Source organism: Citrus sinensis, chromosome 1, assembly GCF_022201045.2.
Source record: "Citrus sinensis cultivar Valencia sweet orange chromosome 1, DVS_A1.0, whole genome shotgun sequence".
Lineage (NCBI taxonomy): Eukaryota > Viridiplantae > Streptophyta > Magnoliopsida > Sapindales > Rutaceae > Citrus > Citrus sinensis.
This window is the reverse complement of record NC_068556.1, coordinates 24,675,450-24,700,184: the sequence shown is the minus strand read 5'-3', so window position 1 is coordinate 24,700,184 and position 24,735 is coordinate 24,675,450. Positions and strand designations below refer to the sequence as shown.

The 24,735-nt window shown below is 37.7% G+C and overlaps 7 protein-coding genes and 1 pseudogene across 9 annotated transcripts; 5 read left to right on the top strand and 3 right to left on the bottom strand.

Moving 5' to 3' along the window:
* The first annotated feature begins 954 nt into the window (after nt 1-954).
* Nucleotides 955-5,248, top strand: LOC102613698 (CBL-interacting serine/threonine-protein kinase 1). 3 transcript variants are annotated; one of them, XM_052434966.1, is made up of 13 exons: nt 1,229-1,376; nt 1,581-1,855; nt 1,937-1,999; nt 2,966-3,037; nt 3,178-3,285; nt 3,391-3,471; nt 3,548-3,727; nt 3,827-4,039; nt 4,144-4,248; nt 4,351-4,467; nt 4,586-4,648; nt 4,767-4,841; nt 4,917-5,248. In XM_052434966.1, exons 2-13 carry the CDS (start codon nt 1,802-1,804, stop codon nt 5,010-5,012), a joined length of 1,227 nt encoding a protein of 408 aa, XP_052290926.1. In that variant the 5' UTR covers nt 1,229-1,376; nt 1,581-1,801; the 3' UTR covers nt 5,013-5,248. The 3 variants fall into 3 exon arrangements, with proteins under 3 accessions (XP_024947963.1, XP_006488732.1, XP_052290926.1); XM_025092195.2 differs by lacking the exon at nt 1,581-1,855 and having other exon boundaries at nt 955-1,376; XM_006488669.4 differs by lacking the exon at nt 1,581-1,855 and having other exon boundaries at nt 959-1,376; nt 4,944-5,248.
* A 144-nt stretch (nt 5,249-5,392) lies between these two features.
* On the bottom strand, nt 5,393-7,922 carry LOC102613411 (probable GTP diphosphokinase CRSH, chloroplastic). Its single transcript, XM_006488668.4, has 4 exons — nt 7,490-7,922; nt 6,449-7,387; nt 5,914-6,198; nt 5,393-5,734 (listed from the first exon to the last, which is right to left on the bottom strand). The coding sequence occupies exons 1-4, from the start codon at nt 7,859-7,861 to the stop codon at nt 5,600-5,602; spliced, it is 1,731 nt and encodes a 576-aa protein (XP_006488731.1). The 5' UTR covers nt 7,862-7,922; the 3' UTR covers nt 5,393-5,599.
* A 136-nt stretch (nt 7,923-8,058) lies between these two features.
* On the top strand, nt 8,059-11,202 carry LOC102613999 (50S ribosomal protein L3-2, mitochondrial). The gene is made up of 5 exons (XM_006488670.4): nt 8,059-8,514; nt 9,062-9,271; nt 9,985-10,089; nt 10,503-10,616; nt 10,782-11,202. Exons 1-5 carry the CDS (start codon nt 8,149-8,151, stop codon nt 10,980-10,982), a joined length of 996 nt encoding a protein of 331 aa, XP_006488733.1. The 5' UTR covers nt 8,059-8,148; the 3' UTR covers nt 10,983-11,202.
* Nucleotides 11,203-11,485: 283 nt separating this feature from the next.
* Nucleotides 11,486-12,636, top strand: LOC102614298 (uncharacterized). The gene has a single exon (XM_006488671.4). The coding sequence runs from the start codon at nt 11,747-11,749 to the stop codon at nt 12,431-12,433; it is 687 nt and encodes a 228-aa protein (XP_006488734.1). The 5' UTR covers nt 11,486-11,746; the 3' UTR covers nt 12,434-12,636.
* Nucleotides 12,637-13,713: 1,077 nt separating this feature from the next.
* Nucleotides 13,714-14,802, bottom strand: LOC102608271 (pectinesterase-like; annotated as a pseudogene).
* Nucleotides 14,803-16,209: 1,407 nt separating this feature from the next.
* On the top strand, nt 16,210-19,867 carry LOC102614586 (uncharacterized). Its single transcript, XM_006488672.4, has 6 exons — nt 16,210-16,375; nt 16,643-17,911; nt 18,021-18,707; nt 18,793-18,952; nt 19,084-19,400; nt 19,487-19,867. The coding sequence occupies exons 2-6, from the start codon at nt 16,784-16,786 to the stop codon at nt 19,703-19,705; spliced, it is 2,511 nt and encodes an 836-aa protein (XP_006488735.1). The 5' UTR covers nt 16,210-16,375; nt 16,643-16,783; the 3' UTR covers nt 19,706-19,867.
* A 474-nt stretch (nt 19,868-20,341) lies between these two features.
* Nucleotides 20,342-22,003, top strand: LOC102614880 (rRNA-processing protein fcf2-like). Its single transcript, XM_006488673.4, has 5 exons — nt 20,342-20,640; nt 20,734-20,794; nt 21,323-21,400; nt 21,515-21,630; nt 21,728-22,003. The coding sequence occupies exons 1-5, from the start codon at nt 20,396-20,398 to the stop codon at nt 21,834-21,836; spliced, it is 609 nt and encodes a 202-aa protein (XP_006488736.1). The 5' UTR covers nt 20,342-20,395; the 3' UTR covers nt 21,837-22,003.
* Nucleotides 22,004-22,092: 89 nt separating this feature from the next.
* Nucleotides 22,093-24,580, bottom strand: LOC102615178 (pyruvate dehydrogenase (acetyl-transferring) kinase, mitochondrial). The gene is made up of 6 exons (XM_025102500.2): nt 24,252-24,580; nt 23,746-24,004; nt 23,444-23,624; nt 23,102-23,249; nt 22,740-22,950; nt 22,093-22,392 (listed from the first exon to the last, which is right to left on the bottom strand). Exons 1-6 carry the CDS (start codon nt 24,498-24,500, stop codon nt 22,334-22,336), a joined length of 1,107 nt encoding a protein of 368 aa, XP_024958268.1. The 5' UTR covers nt 24,501-24,580; the 3' UTR covers nt 22,093-22,333.
* Nucleotides 24,581-24,735: the final 155 nt, after the last annotated feature.

The window sequence follows — 24,735 nt, the reverse complement described above, 5'->3', positions numbered from 1 at the left end:
TAACAAGAGTGAAAAGACTGTCCTGTCTTGTTTTGTCTTGTTCTGGGACACGAGAAAGAGAACCAACGTGGGGGGTTTTGGGGCAAGGCAACATCCAATAGGCAAAGTAAAACTCTAATGGTGTGTTTGCTTCATGAAATGAGAATTGAGTGAAATGAGAATGGACTGAGAATGTGAATAAGCTGGAATGAGAATGAGATTTCAATATTTACTTGGCAAAAATAAATAGGAATGAGAATATGCATGAATGTCATTAATGTGTTTACTTGGTAAAATAATTGGAAATGAGAAATGAAAATGAGAATTAATTTATCAAAATACCTATAGTATTAAATAATGTAATTTTCATTAACTAGATACATGTATAAATATTATTATAAAAATGATAAAAATGATAATAATAATAATAATAATAATAATAATAATAATAAATGTTAATAATGATAATATTAATAAAAATAATAACAACAATAATTAATAATAACTAAAATAATAAAGTTAAAAAATTTAATAATAATAATAATAATGATATTTAAAATAATAAAATTAATTATGATTTGAACGAGAATAATTTGATAAATACGAAAAAATTAGAGGGATATAAAAGTCAGTTCAAGAAATGAGAATCTTAATTGCCAACCTTCCATAGGAATGAGATTCCTATTCCTTGTTTTTAAATTATGTGGGACTCATATATTTTATTTTTATTCTTAAATTATATTTTATCAAATAAATATAAATTATATTTTTATTTATTTATTCTTATTTCCTAAACCTTTGCGTAAAGAGACCATAAAAGAAGAAGAAGCAAAAGAAGGTTCTGCGCTAAGTTGTAACACAGCACAAAATCACTCTTATTTTACTATTTATGTGATAATAATTAAAAAAAATAAATAAAAAAGAGCAGTTGTTGACTTGTTGACGTTGTGGTGTGTTTTCGGCGTTTCAAAATCTCAATTGTCAATCGAAACACAATACGCGGCGGCATTCATTTCATTGCCCCGTGAAGTCCATATAAAGGAGGCCCCCCATTGAAGAGCCTTGAATCCCACACCTCATATCTCATATCTCCTCAAACAGAAACTGAAAAAAACTGAAACATAACATACAACAACAAGAGTCAGAGTTTCAGATATACACGAATACAAAATCCAATCTTGCTTAATTTGTTGCTTGGTCGGGAAGTGATACAGTGAATGGTGATAGCAGAGAAGAAGCAGGAGGGAATGCGACTGGGAAGGTATGAGCTAGGAAGGACATTAGGTGAAGGCAATTTTGGCAAAGTTAAGTTTGCTCAGGACTTAGATTCTGGCCTCCCTTTTGCTGTCAAGATCCTCGAGAAGAACAGGATCATCCACCTCAAGATCACTGATCAGGTTTTTCCTTCCTTTATCCTTTTGTTTTATTGTTTTCCTTTTTTTTCTTCTTCTTTTTTTTCAAAAAAAAAAAAAACAACAACAACGACAACAATTCTTTTAATTCTCTTCTCATTCTCATGGGTTCTTTCTCTGGGTTGTTTATTCATATCATATGGCTTATGCCTGCCTGCTGCCTGCAAATAATGATAATAATATCAATAGATTCTGCTTTCTTCTTCATCTGGGTATCGTTTTATTCGCTATTCACATGGGTTTTTTTTTTTTTTTCCAAGTCAACTTTGGCTGCAACCTAACTTGGTTGTTACTGAATCTTGATTCATTCATGATTCTGTAATGTTTTCGGTTCTGTTTTGCCTGCAAAGTTAAGTATTTGATTTTTTTTCAACAACGGGAGGTGGACGTGCAGTGGATTGAGTGTCAAAATGGCTAATGATTTTGCTTTGTCTCTTCTTAAATCAACTTTCAAGGAGGCCAACGTTCTGACTCCATTCTTATTCGTCCATTATCTTCTCATCTCTTACACTTTTCTCTGCTTAATTATTTGTTAATTTTGCCAGATTAAGAGAGAGATCGCCACCTTGAAGCTTCTCAAACATCCTAATGTTGTCAGATTACATGAGGTAATTTCCATTTTTTAAAAATTTATGTTTCTGTTAATTTTCCTCTAAAGTGTGAGCATTAGTTTATTATTATTATTACTAATAAGATGATTTGCAAAATTGTGGGAGTTGATATGACCTTATCCCCTTTTTCTTTCCCCTTCTGATGAGCTTGCAAAGCTGTTTTGGATTCCTTTCCCTTAATCATGGCCTACCCCCCAACCCCAAGAACAGATTCCAGATTCAAAGCAAACTCTAGCACTGCTGTGCTGTCTCTCAACCTTTCTCTCTCTTTTTTTTTTTTTTGGATCTATTCTTAATTTCTTCTTTCAATTTGATTCTATCTACAATTTTTCATTGGATCAATGGAATCGCCCTGATGGGATTCTTTCCAACCATTGGATCATTGGACTTGTTCACAAAAGTCTGCTGAGTGAACAATAAATAATTCACATTGTTGGTTCACGTGACATGGACCAGTGATTTCTCTTGAATGGATTCTATGCAGAAATTAAATCCAAATACCCAACGGCCAATGATTCTCTGACACCCACCCAATATTAAAAACCAAAGAAATTGGTTCTGGTTGGCGTTGGTTGGAATAACGCCGGTGATTACTGAATTGAATATGAACCCCACCTCCAATTATCTTTCGTTGTGGGATCCACTGTGCATTCTTTGGTTTATGCATCGAGTCAGACAAGAAATTTATGTTGCATCAATTCTGACTCACAATTTTATTTTTATTTTTATCAATTCTTGTGAACGCTTGCTTTGTGTGGGTGGGGAATGGAAATGGATGGTGATCTGTAATGAATTTCTGAGTAGGTTTTGATCACCTGAGCCGTCAGTTTGCATTGCGTGTATGGCACTTTGTTTGACTAATTTTAGCCAATAATTAAAATGACCTTTATGTGTGTATGACAAACAATTAGTGGTATGCAATGAAATTGATATTTTTTCGATTTGCTGCCAAAAAAATTGCAGGTCTTGGCTAGCAAAAGCAAGATTTACATGGTCCTGGAATATGTGACTGGTGGAGAGTTGTTTGACAAAATTGTAAGGATCCCTCTTCCATCTAATTTGGTTTAGGATTTCTCACGCCCAAAGTGAAGCAACCACTAAAACTCTAAATTTTCTTATGTGATTCAATGTTAAATATGTCTGTGATGTAGCTAAGCTCTGGTCTTGTGGTGCAGGCATCAAAGGGAAGACTTCAAGAAGCCGAAGGGAGAAAGCTTTTCCAGCAGTTGATTGACGGTGTGAGTTACTGTCACAACAAAGGTGTTTTCCATCGGGATCTCAAGGTTATTTTGAAGACTTGTGACATGAGAATTGCCACTTTGCAAGTTTTTCTATTAACTTTCTTGCTCGTGATTGTAATACGACCATGGAAATTCAATGTGTTGCAGTTAGAAAACATTCTTCTTGATTCCAAAGGAAATATAAAGATATCTGATTTCGGCCTTAGTGCTCTTCCCCAGCATTTTAGGGTAATGTTTTCTGTTACCGAAAGCTTCCGGCACTGATTATTTTCAATTTGTTGATTCGTTTCTTCAATTCAATCAGGATGATGGGTTACTTCATACAACCTGCGGAAGTCCAAACTATGTTGCCCCCGAGGTTCTTGCCAATAGAGGGTACGACGGTGCCACCTCAGATATATGGTCATGCGGCGTTATCTTATACGTAATCCTCACTGGATACCTACCTTTTGATGATAGAAATCTTGCTGTTCTTTATCAGAAGGTAACAAAAAGTTGCTTCTGATCTTTTGTTTCTTCTAATGTATTACCATGAAATTGAAGACATTGTTATAAGTGAATCTCATTAAATTTGGAATTTCAGATCTTCAGGGGAGATTTTAAGCTACCAAAATGGCTGTCGCCTGGAGCTCAAAACTTATTAAGGAAGATTCTTGAACCAAATCCTGTTAAACGGATAACAATAGCTGGTATTAAAGCTGACGAATGGTTTGAGCAGGACTACACTCCTGCAAATCCCGATGATGACGAAGAAGATATATTTGTTGATAATGAAGCCTTCTCAATGCATGAAGTGGTAAGAACTTGTAAATTCTCTTTTCATTACCCCTTATCGGGTATATTTTATAAATTTAAAGCCTTTTTTTTCCACACAAATAAAGGATTGTACTTTTGCAACAGCCATCTGATGGGGACAGGACTCCTGGTTCACCCCCCCTCATCAATGCTTTCCAGTTAATCGGGATGTCCTCGTGCCTGGACCTCTCAGGTTTCTTCGAGAAAGAGGTAAATGTAAAAGTTAGGAATTGCAATTTTTAAACATCTTTTTCAGTATTTTTTATGGTACCTGACCTCTAAAGTACTGGCTTTATGCTTGGGTTAATTTAGGATGTCTCAGAGAGGAAGATCAGATTTACATCCAATCATTCTGCAAAAGATTTGCTTGAGAGGATTGAAGATATCGTCACGGAGATGGGGTTTCGAGTCCAGAAGAAAAATGGAAAGGTTAATATAAGTTCTCAACTTACACATTTTAACATAAAAATTTCTGTGATATCTAACATAAACTATGTTATATATCATAAGTCTATTAACTTAACAATGTGTATTCTTATGTATCTAGTTGAAAGCAACTCAAGAGCACAAGCCACAGAAGAGCCTAGGTAGTCTTTCAGTTGCCGCTGAGGTAATACATCTAAATTTTCTGAGCAAATCATGCAGTTTTAGTAATTTTTTTATAGTAGTCAACGGTGTTTGTGCTTACATAACTGATTGTTAAATTAATCCTTACCTCATTATATCAGGTATTTGAGATTAGCCCATCCTTATATGTAGTTGAATTGAGAAAATCATATGGAGACCCAACAGTATATAGACAGGTATGTACTTGAATCTCCTCTCTAAAGCTTCCTCCTCTTTAAATCTCCCTCAGAACACATTTTACTGACATCTAGATCAAAACTTCAATTGTGTTTGTGCAGCTGTGTAACAAGCTGTCGAGTGATTTAGGACTTCCTCCAAGCCAAGAGTTGCTAGCCACAGAAGTGTGAGCATCCCTGGCGTTACTAGCTGAAACAATATCTAGGATATCAACCTTGGGTGGGAATGTAGTTCGACCTCATATGATAAAGATTTATATGAAATTATTCATTAGTTATTCTTTCTGGAGGTGTCTCAAAGTCAAGTAAATGTATTCATAAATTCAAAAGCCCAGATAGATAAGACATACCAAAGATTGTAAATAAACAGTAGTTTTAATTATGTTGCAGGCAGTTCATCTTTTCAATTTTCATCTTGTTATTGTTGTCAGCGCTCAGCAACAAATAAAAGGATTTCTAGAGTTGTGCGTTTTAACTTCTGATTTTCGCCAGAAACATCCAAGTCTCGGGATCTTACACTAACTTCCAACCATAAACGTGAATCGACAATCTGATTAAATCAAAGGTTTTTTATTTTTTATTTTTGGTCTATGATACAACAGGTATATACACAAACAACAATCTGACTAATCTCTGAAAAATGTTGTGATACATAATCATACATATGCATTTCATTGTAGACAGTTTGACTTAATTATGTAAATGGCGTATAACTGAAAATTGGTATCATTTAATAACCTTTGATCAGTTGATGCAGTCTAACTTGCAAGCCTGTTGCCAAGTTCTGTGCTGTATACCTGAATCAAGCCACTGTCACCTGCCATTTGAAGCTTCTCATCCAACATGGTTCTGTATTCATCATCCCTGTCCTCCAAATTTCGCATAAATTCAACCTAAATAAAGAAAAATGAAAACCAAACAAATTCATAAAAGGACTTGTCATCAATACTTGGAAATAAAACTTACCAGAAATGAAGAGGAGGACCATAAAACTTTAGTATGAGCAGATTTAATAGAACCATAATTTCAGATGGCCAGACTTAAAACATTCCATAAAACTTCCAAAAATTACCTGTTTCTGAAACAAATCAAATTCATCGGAGCTTAGGGAACCATCACTGTTGGAATCAAGGAGCTGCATCATCTCTCGAGCATCTTCTCCTGGGGCGCCAAGTTCTTCCATAACTTCCATGAGTTCCTCAATGCTGATTCTACCATCACCATTCTTGTCAAGAAGACGGAATACTCGATCTCTCCGGTCAAACTCAAAGCCTTTATGATTCGTGGATGGAATATCTTTAAGGCGTAGTGCAGCAAGTTCTGCTGCAGCCAACATTATTGCCTTGAGCCGCTTTGCCTAAGGATCAAATAAAAAATTGTCATGATCTGAATTTCTTGGTACTGCTATGCTCATTTAACTCAAAATATGAATATATCTATTCTCATGTAATGTAATTCTATCAGCTATTCTCATGTAATGTAATTCTATCAGAAACTCAAGCAATGGAAATTGAAAAAATTAAGGCAACAAATTAGGGCTTGGATAAGTGTAAGACTTATTTATAGAAATCTTTGGAAGACACTCAGATTACACATCACCAACTGACCTCTTCTGGATTTGTAAGGCCACCCTTATAAAATGCATGAGATGCCGTTCCATTAACTGCCAGCATGTCCATCTCCTCAGTGCGTATTTGTATTTCCATAAGAGGTCTAGTCTTACCATTATCACTCACATCAACTGCCATATGTAAGCTCCTATACCCATTTGCTTTAGGTCTAGCAATATAGTCCTTTGTTCTGTGAGGCATTTCCTTCCACAAAGATTGAATAATCTCACGTGTCGTGTAGCAAGCTCTCTCCCCTACTTCCGATGTATTTACTAAATTTGAACTGGGTTTTATTATGACTCGCAAACCAAGAACGTCATTCACTTCCTCTGGAATCCTGCCATCTTTCAACAGCTTCTTCATTGTGCTATAACGGCTTTTATAACGACCTTGAACAGAGACATCTTCCACCAAGTCAGCTAATGTAGCATCAGTCTTCAAGCACTGAAGCAGCTGTTCCTTGTATATATCAATCAAAGGCTTACTCCCCGTTTCATGACTTCTTAACCACGTATCCACAAAAAGATATGAAAAAGGAAACAAATATCGAAACGAAAGATCCTCCAATTCAAATGACAAGTAATTAGTGGCCACGGCATGAGCCAACGGGGCATGAATTTTCAAAACCTCAAGAGAAATCATCAACTGCTGATACCTTGGCAAGTAATCTAAATGCCTCATCATATCAAGCCTGATAGCCAAATCGAGAATCAAAGCCCTAATATCATAATAAGTCAAGCAAAACTTTCTTAAAGCAGCAGCAGTTTCATCGTCCAAAACTTGTAATTTCAAATTAACATTATTCTTAACACGCAAGCTTTCATGCAACAAATGGGCAGTCCCAATTCCAATCCTATCCCTCACTTGCTGTATTGAAACCCCACCAGACTCAACGACTTGCCTCAATAACCCAGCTGATATCACTTCAGCATCCATCTGCAATGATTTTTTTTTTTTTAATTTTAAAAAGTTTACTGGAATTAATAAAAGAAAGTTTCATGCTTTTCATAAAATTCGAATCTTTTGACAAAAGGGTACCTGCAAGTCGGCGAGAAGAAGGGCAACGGAGAGGGCTTTGGTGAGCGGGGAGCGGGAATCTGGGGAAAGAGGCAAGCTTTGGAGCATGGGAATTGAAAGCTTAAGAGCTTTGAAGAGTAATCTCGACGAGCTACTCGACAGCACGTTCATTCTCTCCGTTAGTTCATTAAAAGCTCCGACTAGCTTCACCACCATCTTCTCTCCCGCCGTCGAAGGCAATGGTGCCGGTGATGATGCAAATGATGATGATGATGATTCGGCTCTTATGGAATGCGAATTCAGTCTCGGGGCCGGAATCCGACGAGTCCGCATGTTGGTGAAAGTGTTAAGCTTTGGAATTTTGACATTGGGGATTGGCTGTAGGACCTCCATTGCTATTGCTTCTTTAATTACTCCATATAATCTCCCCACGGTGAGAAATAACACAACACAGACGACTGGTTGTCTTTGAAATCTAACGTTAAATGAGGTGCACCGCAAAGACCAAAGTACCCTCCATGAACGACACGTGTCAGGAAAAGAAGGCGATGTAGTAGAATAACACCCTACTACTGTGCATATTCCCTCTCGATATAGCAAACTCAAAACCCTCGCTCGCAGTCTCCAAAACCTCAGCCTCAGGGCTCTGCAGTGGACATTTGGAAAAGTTAGTCGGTAGTATGTCGCCGTTATCACGAGGCCTGCTCATTCAGCGGCTCCACCAACTCCTACATTTATCCCCTCTCAAGACCCCATCATATTCACATTCATCCCCTTACATCTTCTTCATCAGCAGATTCAGCACAGACTCCGCCTTCGCTGCTGCCTCCGAGATCGATGAGGAGCACGCCTCCAGAATCATTGAAGCTAAGCCGGGCGTCATGACTGATGCCTCCAAACGCACCGGGCTTATTGCCGTCAAGTGTGGAATAACCGCCACCTGGGATAAATGGGGCGCCAGGATTCCCGTCTCTGTGCTTTTTGTCGATGATAATATCGTCTCTCAAGTTAAAACCTTTGAGAAAGAAGGTTTCTTTTCCTTGCAGGTTGCCTCCTTCAAGATCTTTCCTTTTATCTCTCCTTTTCTTTTCTTTTTTTTTTTAAAGCTTTTTCACTTTTGGGTATATTGAGTTATGTACAAGTGCTTTCAAATTCACAAACCTGAAATCCTTCCTCTATAATTTTTTTGTTCTCTGTTTCGTGTGCATTTTGTAATTTTCCAGCCTTTCAATTTATGCTATATTGTTGAATTGAATCTCTAGTTGTTGAGTATATTGGTTGCCTGCGTTTTTTACTGAACATTTTAGCTGTTTTGATTTCAAAATTAAGCAGAAGCATTACAGTTACAAACTTGCAAACATACCTGTAGCTATTGTTCTTGAATCTCTTGTCTTTGGTTTGGCTGTTTAGAATATGTACAAAAGTATACATTTTTTATGCTTTTGCAGCATGAAAGTCTTGTTTTTGTTTGTTGAGTATGACAAACTATGAGTATTTGTTCTGCTGATTTAGTTCACTTTTTGAAAGATATATAGCAAAGGATTGGTGCTTTTCTGGGTGTGGGTTTAATTGTTGATATGGTGTGTTAGTTAGGTTGGATGCGGGCAGAAGAAGGATAAACATATGACAAAACCTGAAGTGGGTCATTTTAGAGCTCAAGGTGTTCCACTGAAGAGGAAATTGCGGGAGTTTCCTGTCACAGAAGATGCACTTCTCCCCATTGGCACATCACTTGGAGTTCGTCATTTTATTCCTGGCCAATACGTTGATATCACGGGTACCACGAAAGGGAAAGGTTTTCAGGTGAACTAATTGTTTTCATAAAACTTATCTATCTTGACTTATAGTGTTACCTATTGCCCTGTGTATTGTTCTAATGTTCAAATGGCAATAGACAATTGATGATAAGATAATAGACAATGATAAAATAATCTAACTAGTTCATGTCATTCTTTAAACTGAATGAGTAATTAACTAACAGCTGCAAAATTAACAATTTAAAATATGATTGGTTCAATATTAGGTTCTTGTGAAGCTGTGAGATGGCATCGAGCTGGTATTAGTTTCTAATTTCACCAGTACGAAAATGCCAACAAAAGGTTCAGCCCTGATTCAAACGTTTGAATTTCTTTTACTTTTTCCTTTGTGTTTGCTGGCTTGTTGTACTTAGGTACTGTCAAGTAGAATGAACATGAATGATTCTTCAATTTAGGACCTGTCCTCTGATTACTGTTTCTTCACTTCCGGCTTTGCAATTTTTGGTGAATCCTACAAAGTTGACAATTCTGGCTGATTCAGAACTCTTTTGATTTGAGAAATTTGTAGGATTCATTTGAATCATCATCTGTTACTTTTCTTATTTATTCTTTCATAGGATGCATTAAGGATATTAGGAGGAGGGAAAATCAATGAGTTCCATGCTTTTGTTATCAAATCTCTGTTAATCGGAAACTATGACTCACTCTTCATTGTAACTTAAACCATTACTTATCTTATTTCCATTATCTCTGTTTCAGGGTGGAATGAAAAGATGGGGATTTAAAGGAATGCCAGCATCTCATGGTGCATCATTATCGCATCGAAGTCTTGGTTCTACCGGTCAGAGGGATGCTCCTGGCAAGGTTTGTATGGCTTCTTTAGTTTGGTGAAGCTCTGAGTGTCTTTCATAATATGTTATGGTGCTGGAGATTTGACAACCTTATGATGTCTATTTTGATTTTGATATAATTTCTCTTTTTGCAAAGACAATATGTCAATTTGGAATATTTTCCTCATAAGCTACCCAATTTGTTTAATTTTTGTGAGTTTAGATATGTTTGACAAGTATGATGACTTACTCAATTAGATGTACAACCTGTTTGTTTTTTTTTCAACTTAGACCTGTCCTTGGGTTCAAAATTGTTTTGTTTCTAATTATGTTTAATTATATGTGGTGGCTATGTATCTTTCCCCCACCTTAAGTGGACAGGAACTCTCTGTGGCATAGAGAGTGCCCTTTGCTTTTAGTTTTGACAATGATATTGTCTGTGAATAGGTATTTAAGGGCAAAAAAATGCCTGGGCGAATGGGTGGAAAGCAGAGAACCGTAAAAAATGTATGGGTATACAAAATAGATCCAGCAAGGAATTTGATGTGGGTGAGAGGCCAGGTATGATTGTCTTTACTAAATTTTCTGATACAAATGCATAGAAAGAAACTATCTGAATGGCTGAGGACGGAGATATTCCCTCACTGTTGTAAATGTGAATATCCTTCTCATTAAGTTTTCTGTAGCTGATTTTTGCATATTCATGGAAGTTTCTATTCTTTACAGGTGCCAGGTGCTTCAGGAAACTTTGTATTTATAAAGGATGCTGTTTACAAGAAACCTGATGTTAAACTGCTCCCATTCCCCACATACTTTGCAGCAGAAGACGAGAAGATGGAGGAATTGGAACCTCTGGTTGCTGATCTTGGTGAAACGGATCCATTTATGACGGCAGATTGGGCTTTGTACGCAATTCCTAAGAAGTAATAAGATTCTGTGTCTCCCTTCCATAGGGTTAGGTACCCACCGGAAGTGCTCTTCTTTTTTGGGGGTGAATACGGAGAAAGCGGGGGCTGTCAGTTAGATTTTCCTCTTTATTACTTACAATAGGATTGCAGCTGGAGAACATGTAATTTTATCCATGGTGTTAACATCTGATTTTGATAGTGATTGACATTATCTCTTTCCATTGGCTTTTGGATTGAAATCTTCCTGTTTGAAACTTGAAATAAGACAATGGGGGAAACCAAACCTGCAAATTGTCTCGTTAGTTGTTCAAGCTTTTGTAGTTAAAACAATTTGCAATATTATAATTATTACATCTTCTAAATATATAGAATTTTGATATTTGACTCAAAATTGTTCCATAGTTTTTTGAGTTAATCGTTTTACATGGGGTGGTTGCTGGAGATGATATTATTTCTAACATTTCAACCGAGACAAAGACACGCAAGCAGGGCCCCGGGCTCGAGCTTCTAGACAAACAGCAGCTTCAGGCCCCACCACTGAAGAGCCTCTCAGGTCTTCTTGGTTGATTCTGCCAATCACTCGTTTGGAATTTGGAATATTGAAACTCAAAACCCAAAAACCCTTGCGAAAATTACAATTTTGAACGAGAAAACTCAAATCTTTTTATTTTTGTTTCTTTTTCAAGTTTTTACAATACAAAACCCTAATTCTTCTAGGGTTACCGTTAAGGAGAAGGGAAAAAAAAAAGAATGAAGTAACAACGATCAAATGAAGTATAAAAAATGAAGCGTGACCAGCAATCGGAATGCGGCGTTTGCGGCAACAGCAGCGAAAGGTTGCTCCTCCACAACGTCCGGCACCGTGGGACCTACCGCCGTTTATGCAGCAACTGTGTCTTGAAAACACACCAAGGACTCTTTTGCCCAATTTGTCTCCAAGTCTATGACCCGTCACCACCTCCACCTAACGCGCGTCGCATTTGCGCCAAATGTCCTTCCATTATCCACTCCTCTTGCTCTTCGTCGTCATCCTCCTCCGCAATTGCTGCTGCTGCTGCTGCTGCTGCCGCGGCCACGTCATCGTCTTCCTTTATTTGCCCGCCCTGTTCAAACCCTAATTTCACTTTCTTTAACGTAAACAACAAGAAACCCAAAGTCAACGGAGACACAACTGCCCCCGCCCGCGTGAGTAATAATGATGTTAATGAGAGATTGGTGGATGTGGGTTCGGCGAAGGCGTTGGTGGCGGCCGCTAAAATAGCGGCTTTGTCGATGAGTAAAGCAGCAGCGGTGGCGAGGGTTGAGGCTGAGAGGAGAGTTAAGGAGGCTGCTTTGGCCAAGAAACGTGCGAGAGAGGCTCTAGAGAGGCTCTTGAATTTGGCTGCTGAAGAGAAGAAAGGCAAATTGGCTAGAGTTGACGGGAATAATGGAGGGCCCAAGAACAGTAACGGCTTTACGTTGGGGAATTAGAATGTTAGATTAAAGATTTTGTGCTTTTCGATATAAGGGTAGTTTTGTTCTATAATGGGGTTTCCTCATATTGGAACTCTTTGTAGAGATTAATGATTTGGATATTAGAGTAGATTGTCCATTGTTGTGTAATCTTGTTCTTGAACTGTTAATTAGGTTGTGTACCGAACCTTCTTCAATATGATTGGCTTGGCCTGTCTGTATCTTCTTTCTCTCCCTACTTTGTACTTGTTCTTTGTTATCTGAATTTTCTTTTCTTTTGTTGCTGGCTCATAAATGATTCTTTGCTGTAATTTTGGTCTTCTGGGTTGATTGTGAATGTTATTGTTGTTAATCTCAAGTTGTGAGTTAGGCTGATCTGAATGTGTCAAAAGCTATGATGCTTTTTCATGAAGGATGTGGTGCATATATTGTCATTACATGCTGCATGAATGTGATTGTACTATGTGTACTAGGATTGATCCAATTTGGTTGGATTTTAGGTGTGTTGTTGAGTTCGGTTATAATGAGGGCATTTGTGAAAGGCAAATCAGGTGGGGATGTTATATTGGCTTGGTAGTTGTTAGACGTGAATAGTAAGGAATCACTTTTGTCTTCCCTATTATTGGCGTGACTTTTTGCCTGAGTTTAAAGTTTAATCATCTTGTAAACAACTTAAATGGTGCAGAGCTTTGTTGTTGATGATAACTTCCAGGTCTTACTCATACATGGTTGATAGTGTCATCATTCTTGTTTATCTCTTTCTTTCTGGTTTCTTGGTTGGAAAAGATAAATTTTTATGTAGCCTTTCCACACAGTTATCTGGATCAATTTTATCTCTTTGATGATTGAGACAATCCGCAATAATTGAAAGAATGTAATCATTGCAATATTCAAATAGCCATCATCCCAAAATTCTCCTTTTGTCTTTTTGCCTAATCACTTGCTTGTGTAGTTGTGTTGATTTGGATCCATGCTGTGAACTGAAGAGGGCCCTTTCTAGAATCTGCATGCCGAATTGATAGGCATTTTGAGATTTGATTATCCAATTAAAACTTAAAAGGAGTATAACATATCTGAATTTAGCATGCACAATCTTAAATGACTAAAGACCTTTACTGTTTAATCTATTGCACAGAAGAATTAAAAAAATAGCATGGCGCTCTGGTAAAGTTTAAAAAAAAAACTGATAACTGGGATGGTGAGGCCAATGGTGGCCATCCTCTCATCCTTGTAACTATTTACTAGACTGGATTTTCTATGAAGTTGACTAACATTTGTTCCTATTCTTGTAGAGTTCCTTAGTTTTTCAAACCTAGGAAGTAAGTTCCACCTGTGTCTTTCAGCCATGCATTCCCCTGGATAAATGTACCAGCAGCGTATAGAGGAGCCTCGTTTCTATTTGTCATCAGGTCAAATCCCTTCCAGTTGACCCTCTTATCAGTTGCAGCTCCGGGGCCCATGTTTGCATGTTCAGCATGATACAATGTGTCTGGTGGAAAGTTCCCCTGCCATTCCAGCCACCCTGCTGGTTGAATAAAATCTCCCATTGTTGTTTCCATGATAATCGTTCTTGAGTATAAATTCCATGGCCTCCCCAGGTAAGTTGGGATCTTGAATCTCACAGGATACAGTAGCTCTTCTGGAACAATGCGGCAGTTCTGGATTATCAAGCCTGTAGTTTCCCGCCGGTCTTCTAGACCATGAGCAGTCACTGTGTTTTTTGGGTTGTCCATAGGCTTCCTCGCGATGATTAAAGAGTTCTGGATGACTGTTGATGAGTCACCGAAGATGAAATCAACTGTGCCAGATATAACACAGTTTCAATATAATTGGCAATGTGTTTGAACATACAATATGTCTTAGTACCCATCCATTCTGCAGTTGTAGAATGCTGACATGTCAGACTGGACACGGAGAGCAACAGCATGGTGCCCCTCAGGACCAGCTGTGTTCTGAAATCCTATTGCCTTTGTGATGAATCCATTTCCAACCACCACTGCAAGATCAGTGTTCATGAACAATCAATACAGGAGTAAAATGAAATAGTTAAAAGTATTGGAACTGAACCAGTCCTAGTATGGTGAATTTGAACTCACAGAAGGAGGCTGTTTTATAAGTGGAGATCCGTTCACGGTTGTTTTTCCTGCCAGTGAAGATAGTCTTTCGTGGTCCATCTCCATACATGAAGACATTCACTTGTTTTCTGGTTACTGTTATATATTCATCATAACTCCCAGCTTTTACATATGTAATATATCTTCCATTCGGATTTTTTGGATATGCTGCAAGGGCTGAACCAATAGTTTTATATTGCCAACTTCCATCTTGAGCCACAACTACATTTGGAGGAGGCATTTTGATTGTTGTTTTGGCTTGCTAATAATTCCCTGTCTGATTCTGAAAGCCATTCTGGGTATTCACCATTACCAGTTTTATGTGCATGCAGTAGTCTTCGAGAAGTTGCAGCCATGTTTTGTGGAATGTGGAAGGTATTTAAGATCCCTGAAATGGCTGAAACAATGGCCGATGCATTGCTGGTTAGTTGAGTAGCATTTTGGAGTCCACCTATCGTTTGATTCTTCAGTTCAGGCTGTGTGACCCCATCAGTACATGCCTGTTGATATGATACTACAGCACTTAACCAGTTAAGTTTTGAAGCTCAGCCTCTTTATCCTTCAACCCATGCAATTCAGTTTTAGCCACCACTGAGAACGAGGCTTGAAGGTCTTCAACAGCAAAATTCATCAGCTCATCGCAATCTTCCTTTGCCATCTTTTGAGCAGGATCTTTGGTGTCAAGTATAAAGCCCGAGTTATTCTTTGCTCCTTCCACCATATTGATTATGGCTTTAATAGCGGCTTGGATGAATTTTTTTAGAGTAGCGGTTTTACTTTTGGCAGCTGGTTTTACCCTCTCAATACACTGTTGCCGGTAATCAGTTGAGGCACAAACTGCAGCAACTGCCTTTGAATTTGCAGAGACGGCATTACTTTCATTCTTGTTGCTACGTTTGCTGCTTGCACCAACTATGATGCCAATGCACACACCCACAAGAAGCAAAATGGAAGCTCCAACAGCAACAAGAATGAATTCGATGACATCAATTGAAGGAAAAGAGAGAGAGAGAGAGAGAGAGATTGAAGAAAGCATTTGAAATTTATCAGAGATGGAAATCCAAAAGTATGAATGTTCAACTCTAAGGAAGTTGCTCTTGTGGTTTAGGGACAATACTTGCCTTAGCAAGTGATGGTTGTTAAGAGACAGTTATTACAGTACTCCCTCCGATCTAATTCTCCTTAGTTTCTTGCTCATCAAATGCTTTGCATTCTATATTTGTGTTGCTGATAAATTTAGTAAAAGCAAAAGCAAAATAGTTGTGAGTGTGGGAACTAAAAGCTAGAAGATTCAAATGCAAATCTAGCTAATCTTTTGGCACATGCTAAATTGAGCTCCAAACACATGTAAAATTCAGTATAACTAAGAAAGTTGTCCAGCATATTTGGCTATGATAATGTGACAACTGAAAAGTGAAACCCATCACAATCTGCTTGAACTTTTAAGGCAATGTGAGGACAAAAGTTTGGTTTTTGACTCACTGAGTCAACTCAAAACATACGACCATTATTTAAAAAATGTTAAGAAAATTAAAAATAAATATAAAAATAAGATATCATGCTAGCATTTTCGGTCAATTCTTTTTATTTAAATAAAATTCAATTTTTAGCTTAATTCTTTAAAAAAGGTACTTAACAAATTAATTACTTTTATATTTTATTATTAAATATGATTATTGTGTCTCGTTTTAAGTGAAAACATTTTCACCCTTCTGTTATTATTTTTTTCTTAAAAAAAGGTTCAATTTTAGAACGAAAAAACCCTAGAAACGCTGAGTCGAGTTGAAGCTCTCACCCAGCCGCGACTCACTGATTCTCAAAACCGATCCTCTTTATTGCATCTCAGGTACGGCAAGCAATTCCCGTAGATTATTCAGCTTTGACATAAATTTTAATAATTTGATAAAGCTAAGCTTTAAAGTTTTGATTTTTGTTGATTTTGCCTGAAAAATCAAAACTTTTTTGTCATACTTCAAATTGATTACTAACTCTTAATGGGTTCTAATGATCAATGAAAAATCCACCAAAGGCACGAGCTTTTGTTTTGTTGGATAAAGTGGAAAAACAAAATGCATTTGTAACATGTTGAATTTGCTTGTGCATGTTCAATCAGATGTGGCTATAAGTTTGTCTTGATGTGGTGTTGCTCAGCTCAGGATGAGGGGATAAAGCAGTTGATATGCTGCTATCATTGCGGGATTTAGATATTAAAGTAGCTTCTTGTGATAGGGGTTTATAGGTAGTGTACCTCAGAATGAGGGAAAACTTGGAAGGATGTAGTTCCAGTAAGAAACCCAGGCAAGATGAAGGTGGCAAAGAGGCTTATTTGACCTTTGGCTCTGAGGAAGAAGAGGAAGAAGAGCGTGCTGGGCACAGTAGTAATAGGGGAAAACAGTTGATGGTTGATAGGGGTGTGGTCTCGAACTTGACCCCTCTTCGGTCATTAGGATGTATTGACCCCGGGTGGGAACATGGTGTTGCTCAAGATCAAAGGAAAAAAAAGGTCAAATGTAATTATTGTGGAAAAGTAGTTAGTGGAGGTATCAATCGGTTTAAACAACATCTAGCTAGAATTCAAGGAGAAGTAGCACCTTGTAAAGACGCTCCTGAAGATGTGTATCTTAAAATGAAAGAGAATATGAAATGGCACCGTAGTGGGAGGAGACATAAATGGTGTGGGACTAAGGAAATATCAGATTCCCATATGCAATCAAATATTGAAGATGAAGTGAATGAGCAAGAGAAAGATGCTCTACATCGAATGAACAGTGATAGAAAGATGATCGGTGATAAAAGACAGAGAAAAGAGCTAAGAGTAGCTTTTAATGAGATGTCTCCGTGTCGTGATATAGAGTCATTACTCAATAGTACAAGATTTGACTCAGCCTCTCTAAAAACTCCATGCAGTCAGACAACACCATCTAGCAAACAAGTGAAAATTATGAGAGGGTCGGGTAAAAAATCCCAGAAGGAAATTATTTCTGCAATTTGCAAATTTTTTTACTATGCAGGAGTTCCTTTAGAAGCAGCAAACTCCCAGTACTTCCACAATATGCTTGAGTTGGTTGCTCAGTATGGACAGGGTTTGGTTGGGCCTCCAAGCCAACTGATATTTGGTGACTTGCTACAGGAGGAAATTGAAACTATTAGGAACAATCTGGCTGAGCACAGGGCTTCCTGGGCAGTTACGGGCTGTTCTGTCATGGCTGACAGTTGGACAGACTCTGAAAGTAGAACGTTAATCAATCTCTTTGTTTCTTCCCCACATGGTTTATACTTTTTGTCTTCTGTTGATGCCACTGACATAGTAGAGGATGCTTCAAATTTGTTCAAATTGCTGGATAAAGTGGTTGAAGAGATGGGTGAGGAAAATGTAGTGCAGGTAGTTAACTTGTTTTGACCATTCTGGTTTTCATCCCTTGTCCTTAATTTGTCATCTGCCAGTGTGTATGTTGCTTCTTTCTTATTGTTCTTGCCCTCCGTTCTTGTAGGTAATCACTCAAAATACACCGAGCTATAAATCTGCTGGCAAGATGCTTGAAGAGAAGAGAAAGAATTTATTCTGGACACCGTGTGCTACCTATTGTATCGATAAGATGCTTGACGGTTTTTTGAACTTAAAAAGTGTATGGAAGTGCATGGAAATGGCCCAGAAGATTACGAAGTTCATTTACAATCACATTCGTTTGTTGAATCTAATGAAGAAAGAATTTACCCAGGGACAGGAACTTCTAATGCCATCTGTCACCCGATTTGCCTCAAGCTTTACAACTTTGCAAAACTTGCTGGATCACAGGATTGATCTTAGAAGAATGTTTCAATCAGAGATATGGACTTCATCTTGGTTCTCAAAGTCAGATAAGGGAAAAGAGGTTGAAAATATTGTATTGAATGCTAAATTTTGGAAGAAGGTGCTGTATGTTGTGAGATCAGTGAACCCAATAATGAAAGTACTTCAAAAGGTTGATACTGGTCAAAGCCTTTCCATGCCATATGTTTATAATGACATGTACAGGGCAAAACTTGCAATTCAATCATTTCATGGTGACGACGTTCGTAAATATGGACCATTCTGGAACGTGATAGATAATCACTGGGACTTGTTGGGCCACCACCCTCTATATGTTGCTGCTTATTTCTTGAACCCATCGTACAGATATCGTCCTCATTTTGTAGCGGTAGGAGAAACAATGATGATTTGTTGATTGCAAATTCATATTAGTTTATATGCTGATAGTAATTTTCACTGTTATATACCTGTAGTATCCAGAGGTAGTCCGCGGACTAAATGAATGCATAGTTCGGCTTGAGCCGGACAAGTTAAGAAGGATTTATGCTATGTCTCAAATTTCTGACTATACTACTGCAAAAGCTGATTTTGGAACTGAATTGGCGATTAGTACAAGAACAGAGCTTGAGCCAGGTGATAGCACTAGACTGCTGTGTTACTCTTTTGAGAGAATCTCATCGAGTTGTATTCATGCTAAGACCATGACTATACCTTACTTGTATGAATGATATTGTAGTTTTGATGAGTGGTATTTTATGTACTAGCTGCATGGTGGCAACAACATGGGATAAGTAGCTTACAACTGCAACAAATAGCCGTACGCATATTAAGTCAAACATGCTCATCTATTGGATGCGAGCATAAATGGAGCATATATGATCAGGTTCATGGCCAAAGGCACAGTCGTGCAGCCCAGAAAAGAATTAACGATCTAACCTATGTTCACTACAACTTGCGACTTAGAGAATGCCATATAAAGAGAAGGTCCGATGATTCAATCTCCCTCGAGGGTGCTCTTCGAGAACATTTGCTGGATGACTGGATCATAGAAGCAGAGAAACAAGCCTTGCCAGAAGATGAGGTATCTTTTTAAACTTGTATCTCAAAGAAATATGTTATAAGTTACTTTGCTAAAGATGAACTGTGATCGTGATCGTGCTCTTGCAGGAAATCTTTTGTGATGAACGGGGAGCTGCATATGATGATGACGAGTACAAGAACGATCTGATTGAGAACGAAGATGGGAATGCAGAGGCTAGGAATGGATCCACGGAGATCTTGACCTCATCTGAATTGTTACCATTGGACGTTCATCCTGTTAAAGCTGGCTTAGCCACTGATGATGGTGCTGATATGAATTTTTCTGAAGATGAAGAATCCGAGTAATTATTTTAACTAACGGCATGGAATAGAAGCAATATTCTGCTGAACATTGTGTAGGCAGCTGTTTTGAGAAGGTATTTTGTTAAATCAATCTGTGCTATATGTAGCAGCTGTTAATCGAATTAACAAAATGTCACAGCAACCGTCTTTCTTTCTTGCCATTTACTTTTGTGGGTGCCATCTCGCTAAGGTAGTAAAATTTCTTGTGTCAAAAATAAAATGTGTGGGTTTTGATCACGAGATCTTGAATGATGAACATTTCAGCTCCCAAAAAGTAATAACGTCAAGGAGAGTTTTTTATTTTTTATTTTTAATCTCATTCAAAATAATCAAATCCTCCAGAAAGGGCACCAATAGCGTTTAGTTAGTGACTGAAGGCCGTACAGCCCCCACTTACTACAAAGTAACTAATGAAGAATTAATCAATGAACTATGTATTAAGCTTGTGCATTCATCAAAATTAAGAAAAAAGAATTTATGTGTCCGTACGGTCAGTCGGGAGTCAAACAATTAAAGAGTGTGGCTTGCATGATAAAATTTGATCACTTTTGCCCTTATTTTATGATATTTAAAAGGTCAGGGACTTAGACGATAAAATACAGTTAATCTTCCTCCTCTCTTATATTCTCCCTCGACACATATTTAGGGTTTTAGTTTCAGTCTTTAGTTCAACAGAAACAGAGTAGTCATAAAATGGCAATAGCAGAGAAGAAGGCAGTGATTGGTCTGTCGTGGCAGCCAAAGTTGCCGGCAACTTTATCATCGGCAAGTACAAATAAAAATGGGGGCGTCAATGAATCCCAAAGTCAGCGTGAAAGCAGCCTGCTTTGGAGACCCAATACGGAGCTTGTTGATGGGCTCTTCGTGCCACCTAACGATCCCAAAAAGCTAAACAAATTACTCAAGAAACAAATTAAAGATACCGCCGGGACAAGCTGGTATGTTTTTACCATTTTTTTCCTTTAATGAAAATAAAATAAAATTTATCTGTTGTTTGATAATTTTTGTTTTCCGGTGAAATTGGAAATTAGGTTTGACATGCCCGCTGCAACTATAACTCCTGAGTTGAAGAAAGATCTTCAGTTATTGAAGGTACGAACTGTGCTTTTTATTTTTTATTTTTGGTAATTTTTTTAATAGCATTATCTATTTACTTGTTTGTATTATGCTTGTTTCCAGATTGCAGTTTTAGGATATCTTATGATTCTTGGGTGAGGCTCGTTTTAGTTTTCAAAATTTCTGCAATCATATCCCACTGTCTCTAGGCACTTAGCTGTTTAGCTCTCTGTTGGTCTAGTAACTTAATTTGAAACATTATAGTTTTTCAAGAATTTCATTGTCATTCTGGATTCATCAATACCAAACAAGCAGCTGACGTTTTTAATTCTACTATGGGTGCGTTTTGGTATTGCCAGATTGAATGGATTGGATACGTTAGAATAGGATTGATTAGGGTTGGATATATTAGTTTTTGCCCAGTGCTTTAATTCTACCAAAAAAAGAGGCCCCAAGTATAATCCAATTTGATGTTGTTACAAATTTGCAAGTGACATCGATGGAGTCTCTTCTCAACTGACTGACTGTTTATCTGATTTTATTTTTGCTTTGTTGATAATGCAGTTGAGGAGTGCCATGGATCCAAAGAGACACTACAAGAAGAGTGAAGCAAAGTCAAAAACGCTGCCCAAGTATTTCCAGGCATGTTTATCGCGTCACATTGAACTTTTTCTGCTTAATTTTCTTTTACTGTGTTTGTTGCTTTTATCTCTTTTATTCTAAAGCAAAATAGCTGGCGTTTTTTACTGTGATCAGGTGGGTACAGTAGTTGAGTCCTCGACAGATTTCTTTTCTAGCAGATTGACTAAGAAGGAAAGAAAGGCAACCCTTGCCGATGAGCTGCTTTCTGATCCTACCCTTGGGCAATACAGGTGTGCTAGCAAAGATATTATTATATTTCTTTCCAAAGCCCGGATGTTTTATTTTAAGTGTTCATTTGATTGATTCGCATTTATGAATCTTTGCCAGAAAGCGCAAGGTTCGGGAGATTGAAAGTCAAAATCGTCCTGCTGGAAATGATAAATGGAAGATGAGGGGCCGTCAGTCGCAAAAACGTGCGAAGCAAAGAAGGCACTGAGATCCCAACACTATTTTGAAACCCTGGTTCTTTTGACATACATGAAGAGCATTAAAAAATTTGTACCAAAACTGAGGATCTTGCTGTATGAAATTGCTTGAGATGTATTGATATATTTTTGTTTAATTGTTACAGAATAAATGATAACTTTAGGCTTTCTTATAGTATCTTTTTCTTTTTTCTTTTATTTTTTGGGAAAAAAAGTACATTTGATAAAAATATTAAATAATCATGCATTTCAAAGCGCAAAGTAATGTGCAAAGAACTAAAATGTTTAATAATTACCAGCTGATATGAAGAAAGAGGAGGAATATACAAGAAAGCTGCCAATTTATTAGGACCAAAATTGACAGCAATTCATATCTTGTACAAATTGTATAGCTTTGTTTAATAATTCCATCAATTGAGTTACGAGAATTTTGATAACTGCTAAACTTTGATGTTGCATTGAAGTTCATGACAGGGCTCCCGTAAATCTCCTTAGAAGCAGTTGAAATTCAGGGTAAGGGTTCTTGAGAATCCCCCAAGCGCGACAAATGGAGATATGCATCAGTTCCTGTGCACGCGTAAAATATTTAAGTGGATTAGAATATAAAGGACATCAAAGAATCAAGAACTTGAAGATATGCATCAGTTGCTGTATCACATGTATGCTATTATGATAATCAACATCATAAAAAACTAACAAACATTGCTGAAAGTTTTCAATAGCAGAGCACCAGGCTCAACACCACAAAACTATCCACAACTATCTTACAGGTGAAATGATTATATAGACATAATAAACGTGTCAAACTCGAATGCTGATTAAGCATACCAAAATCCAAGACACCATCTTAAAAATTCATTTATTTATGTAAAGACAGTACGAATACAATAGAACTGAAAACATATTCAACTCACCATATCCTTCCATGGAGATAATTTGCAAATCTCCTCCAAAATACCGAGCATACAAACGGCTTATTGGAAGCCCATATCCATACCCAGCCATTGTTCCCATGTCAGCTGCTAGATCAGTGTTTTCATCCAGAGGGTTTCTGGCAGTGCTGTAAAGATATGTGAAAATTTTGGGAAGACCACTTCTTGGTATGCCACCTCCCTCATCCGAAACCTACAATGTCAGTCACACCATCTGGTTAATTATCACTTTCATCCAAAGACAAAATCCAGACATTTGCATGTCAAATTCAGCAACAAAATGCAGACAGAAAAAGGAAAATGCCAAAGGAAATACATAAACAGATCATAAACAAAAGAAGAACCTTAATAGTAACATCCTCTAATCCATCGGCAACTATTATTCGAATAGGAGGTGCAACTTTATCTGAGTCCATATAACGCTCTTCAACAGCACGTAATGAGTTCTTAACCAACTCAAATACCATGAGATGCAAGTGTGAAGGGACGTAACTGTAAAGAAAATTACATAATAAATTAAAAAAAACAACACAGAATGCGAATGATCATTTATAACCCAGACAAATCATCACTAACAGGACATTAAATGAGGGGGGGGGGGAGGGAGAGAAAGAAGGTATTAACAAAAACCTTAACGAAACTAAAAAGGTAAAAACAGTTATCCAGTGAGAATTAAATGAACTCACGGGAATGTAAAACTGGGATCACCGTAGATATTAAAATCGGGTGCACTGCCATACTCCCGCAGACAAACACAACGTGCATGCTCACTAGCATTCCTAGCAACCTGCACTGGAGACATTTTTGTGTCTATGTAGCCAATACAATGAGGTGGAGGGTTGGGATTGTGCAATTCTACATGCTGCCCTGAGTTTCATCCAAATTTGAAGTGCACACAAGATATTCAGGCCCAGCTTCAACAAGAAGGAAAAAAAGTCTGATTGCAATAAAGACCAGCAGAATAAGAAACAGAAAAGAAAAGGCTGACCAATAAGCATACGAATTCCGATCCTAGACATGTAAAACCGATCCAGAAACTGATGAATCTCATCAAGATCCTCGTAAACAATCTTGGGATCCATCTCTTTCTTCAATTGTTGCAGCCCCAACGCCATCATGGGCACCACATTATTATGCCTCACCTTAATCGCCTTAATCATTTGCGTAAAATCCCTCTCATCACTCGTACTTCTGATGTCAGGAAACGACCTCAAATCACGAAATGAGTCCAAATACCAGTCTCGAACCTAAGCATCAGAAAATCCACACAGAATGAAGCTAATTTTGACTCTTTTTTTTTTTTTTTGGAGGAAAAGGGGGGGGGGGGGGGGCCTCATGCCAATAAAAAAGCTTTTCTTTAATTAAAAAAAACCAGCATGCAAAAAAAAAGAAAAGGATTGAGAAATAATTAAATAAAGAAAAGAGAGTCAACTTTTCTCTAATTGTTCTTTAATTCCAATCACACGAATATTAAAATAAACAAAAGAAATTCACCTTCAAAACGGCAGGCTTCTCGGATAAACCGTAAGGAAGTGTCTCGAGCTCAATTGCTCGTCTGGCGATTCTAATTGGAAGCTCTTTGTGAAGAAACTGAGCAGAAATTAGCAAATTCTTGTCTGTAGGTTTTGAGCCAAACTCCATCATGTACCTCAAGCTCACACCTGTCTGTTTCATGCATCCCCATCGCCCAACCTCCTCGATCAAGGTCTTCGAAAACGTCTCCGACAATTTCTTAGCAGCCATTGCTGCTTCTGGCTTCTGCTTTCTCACAAAAAAATCCAATTCCTATTTGGACAAGCAAATACAAACCGTAACTATATATCTCTGTGTGTGTGTGTGTGTGCGCGTGTGTATAATTTCTTTAACTACGGTTAGACTTTGTAAACCTGAGGTTTCTCACACGTGCCAACTTGGATTCATTGGATTTGAGTTGGACACGTGGTGGTTTTGGGGCTCTGGTTGCACCGCCGTCCGCCCA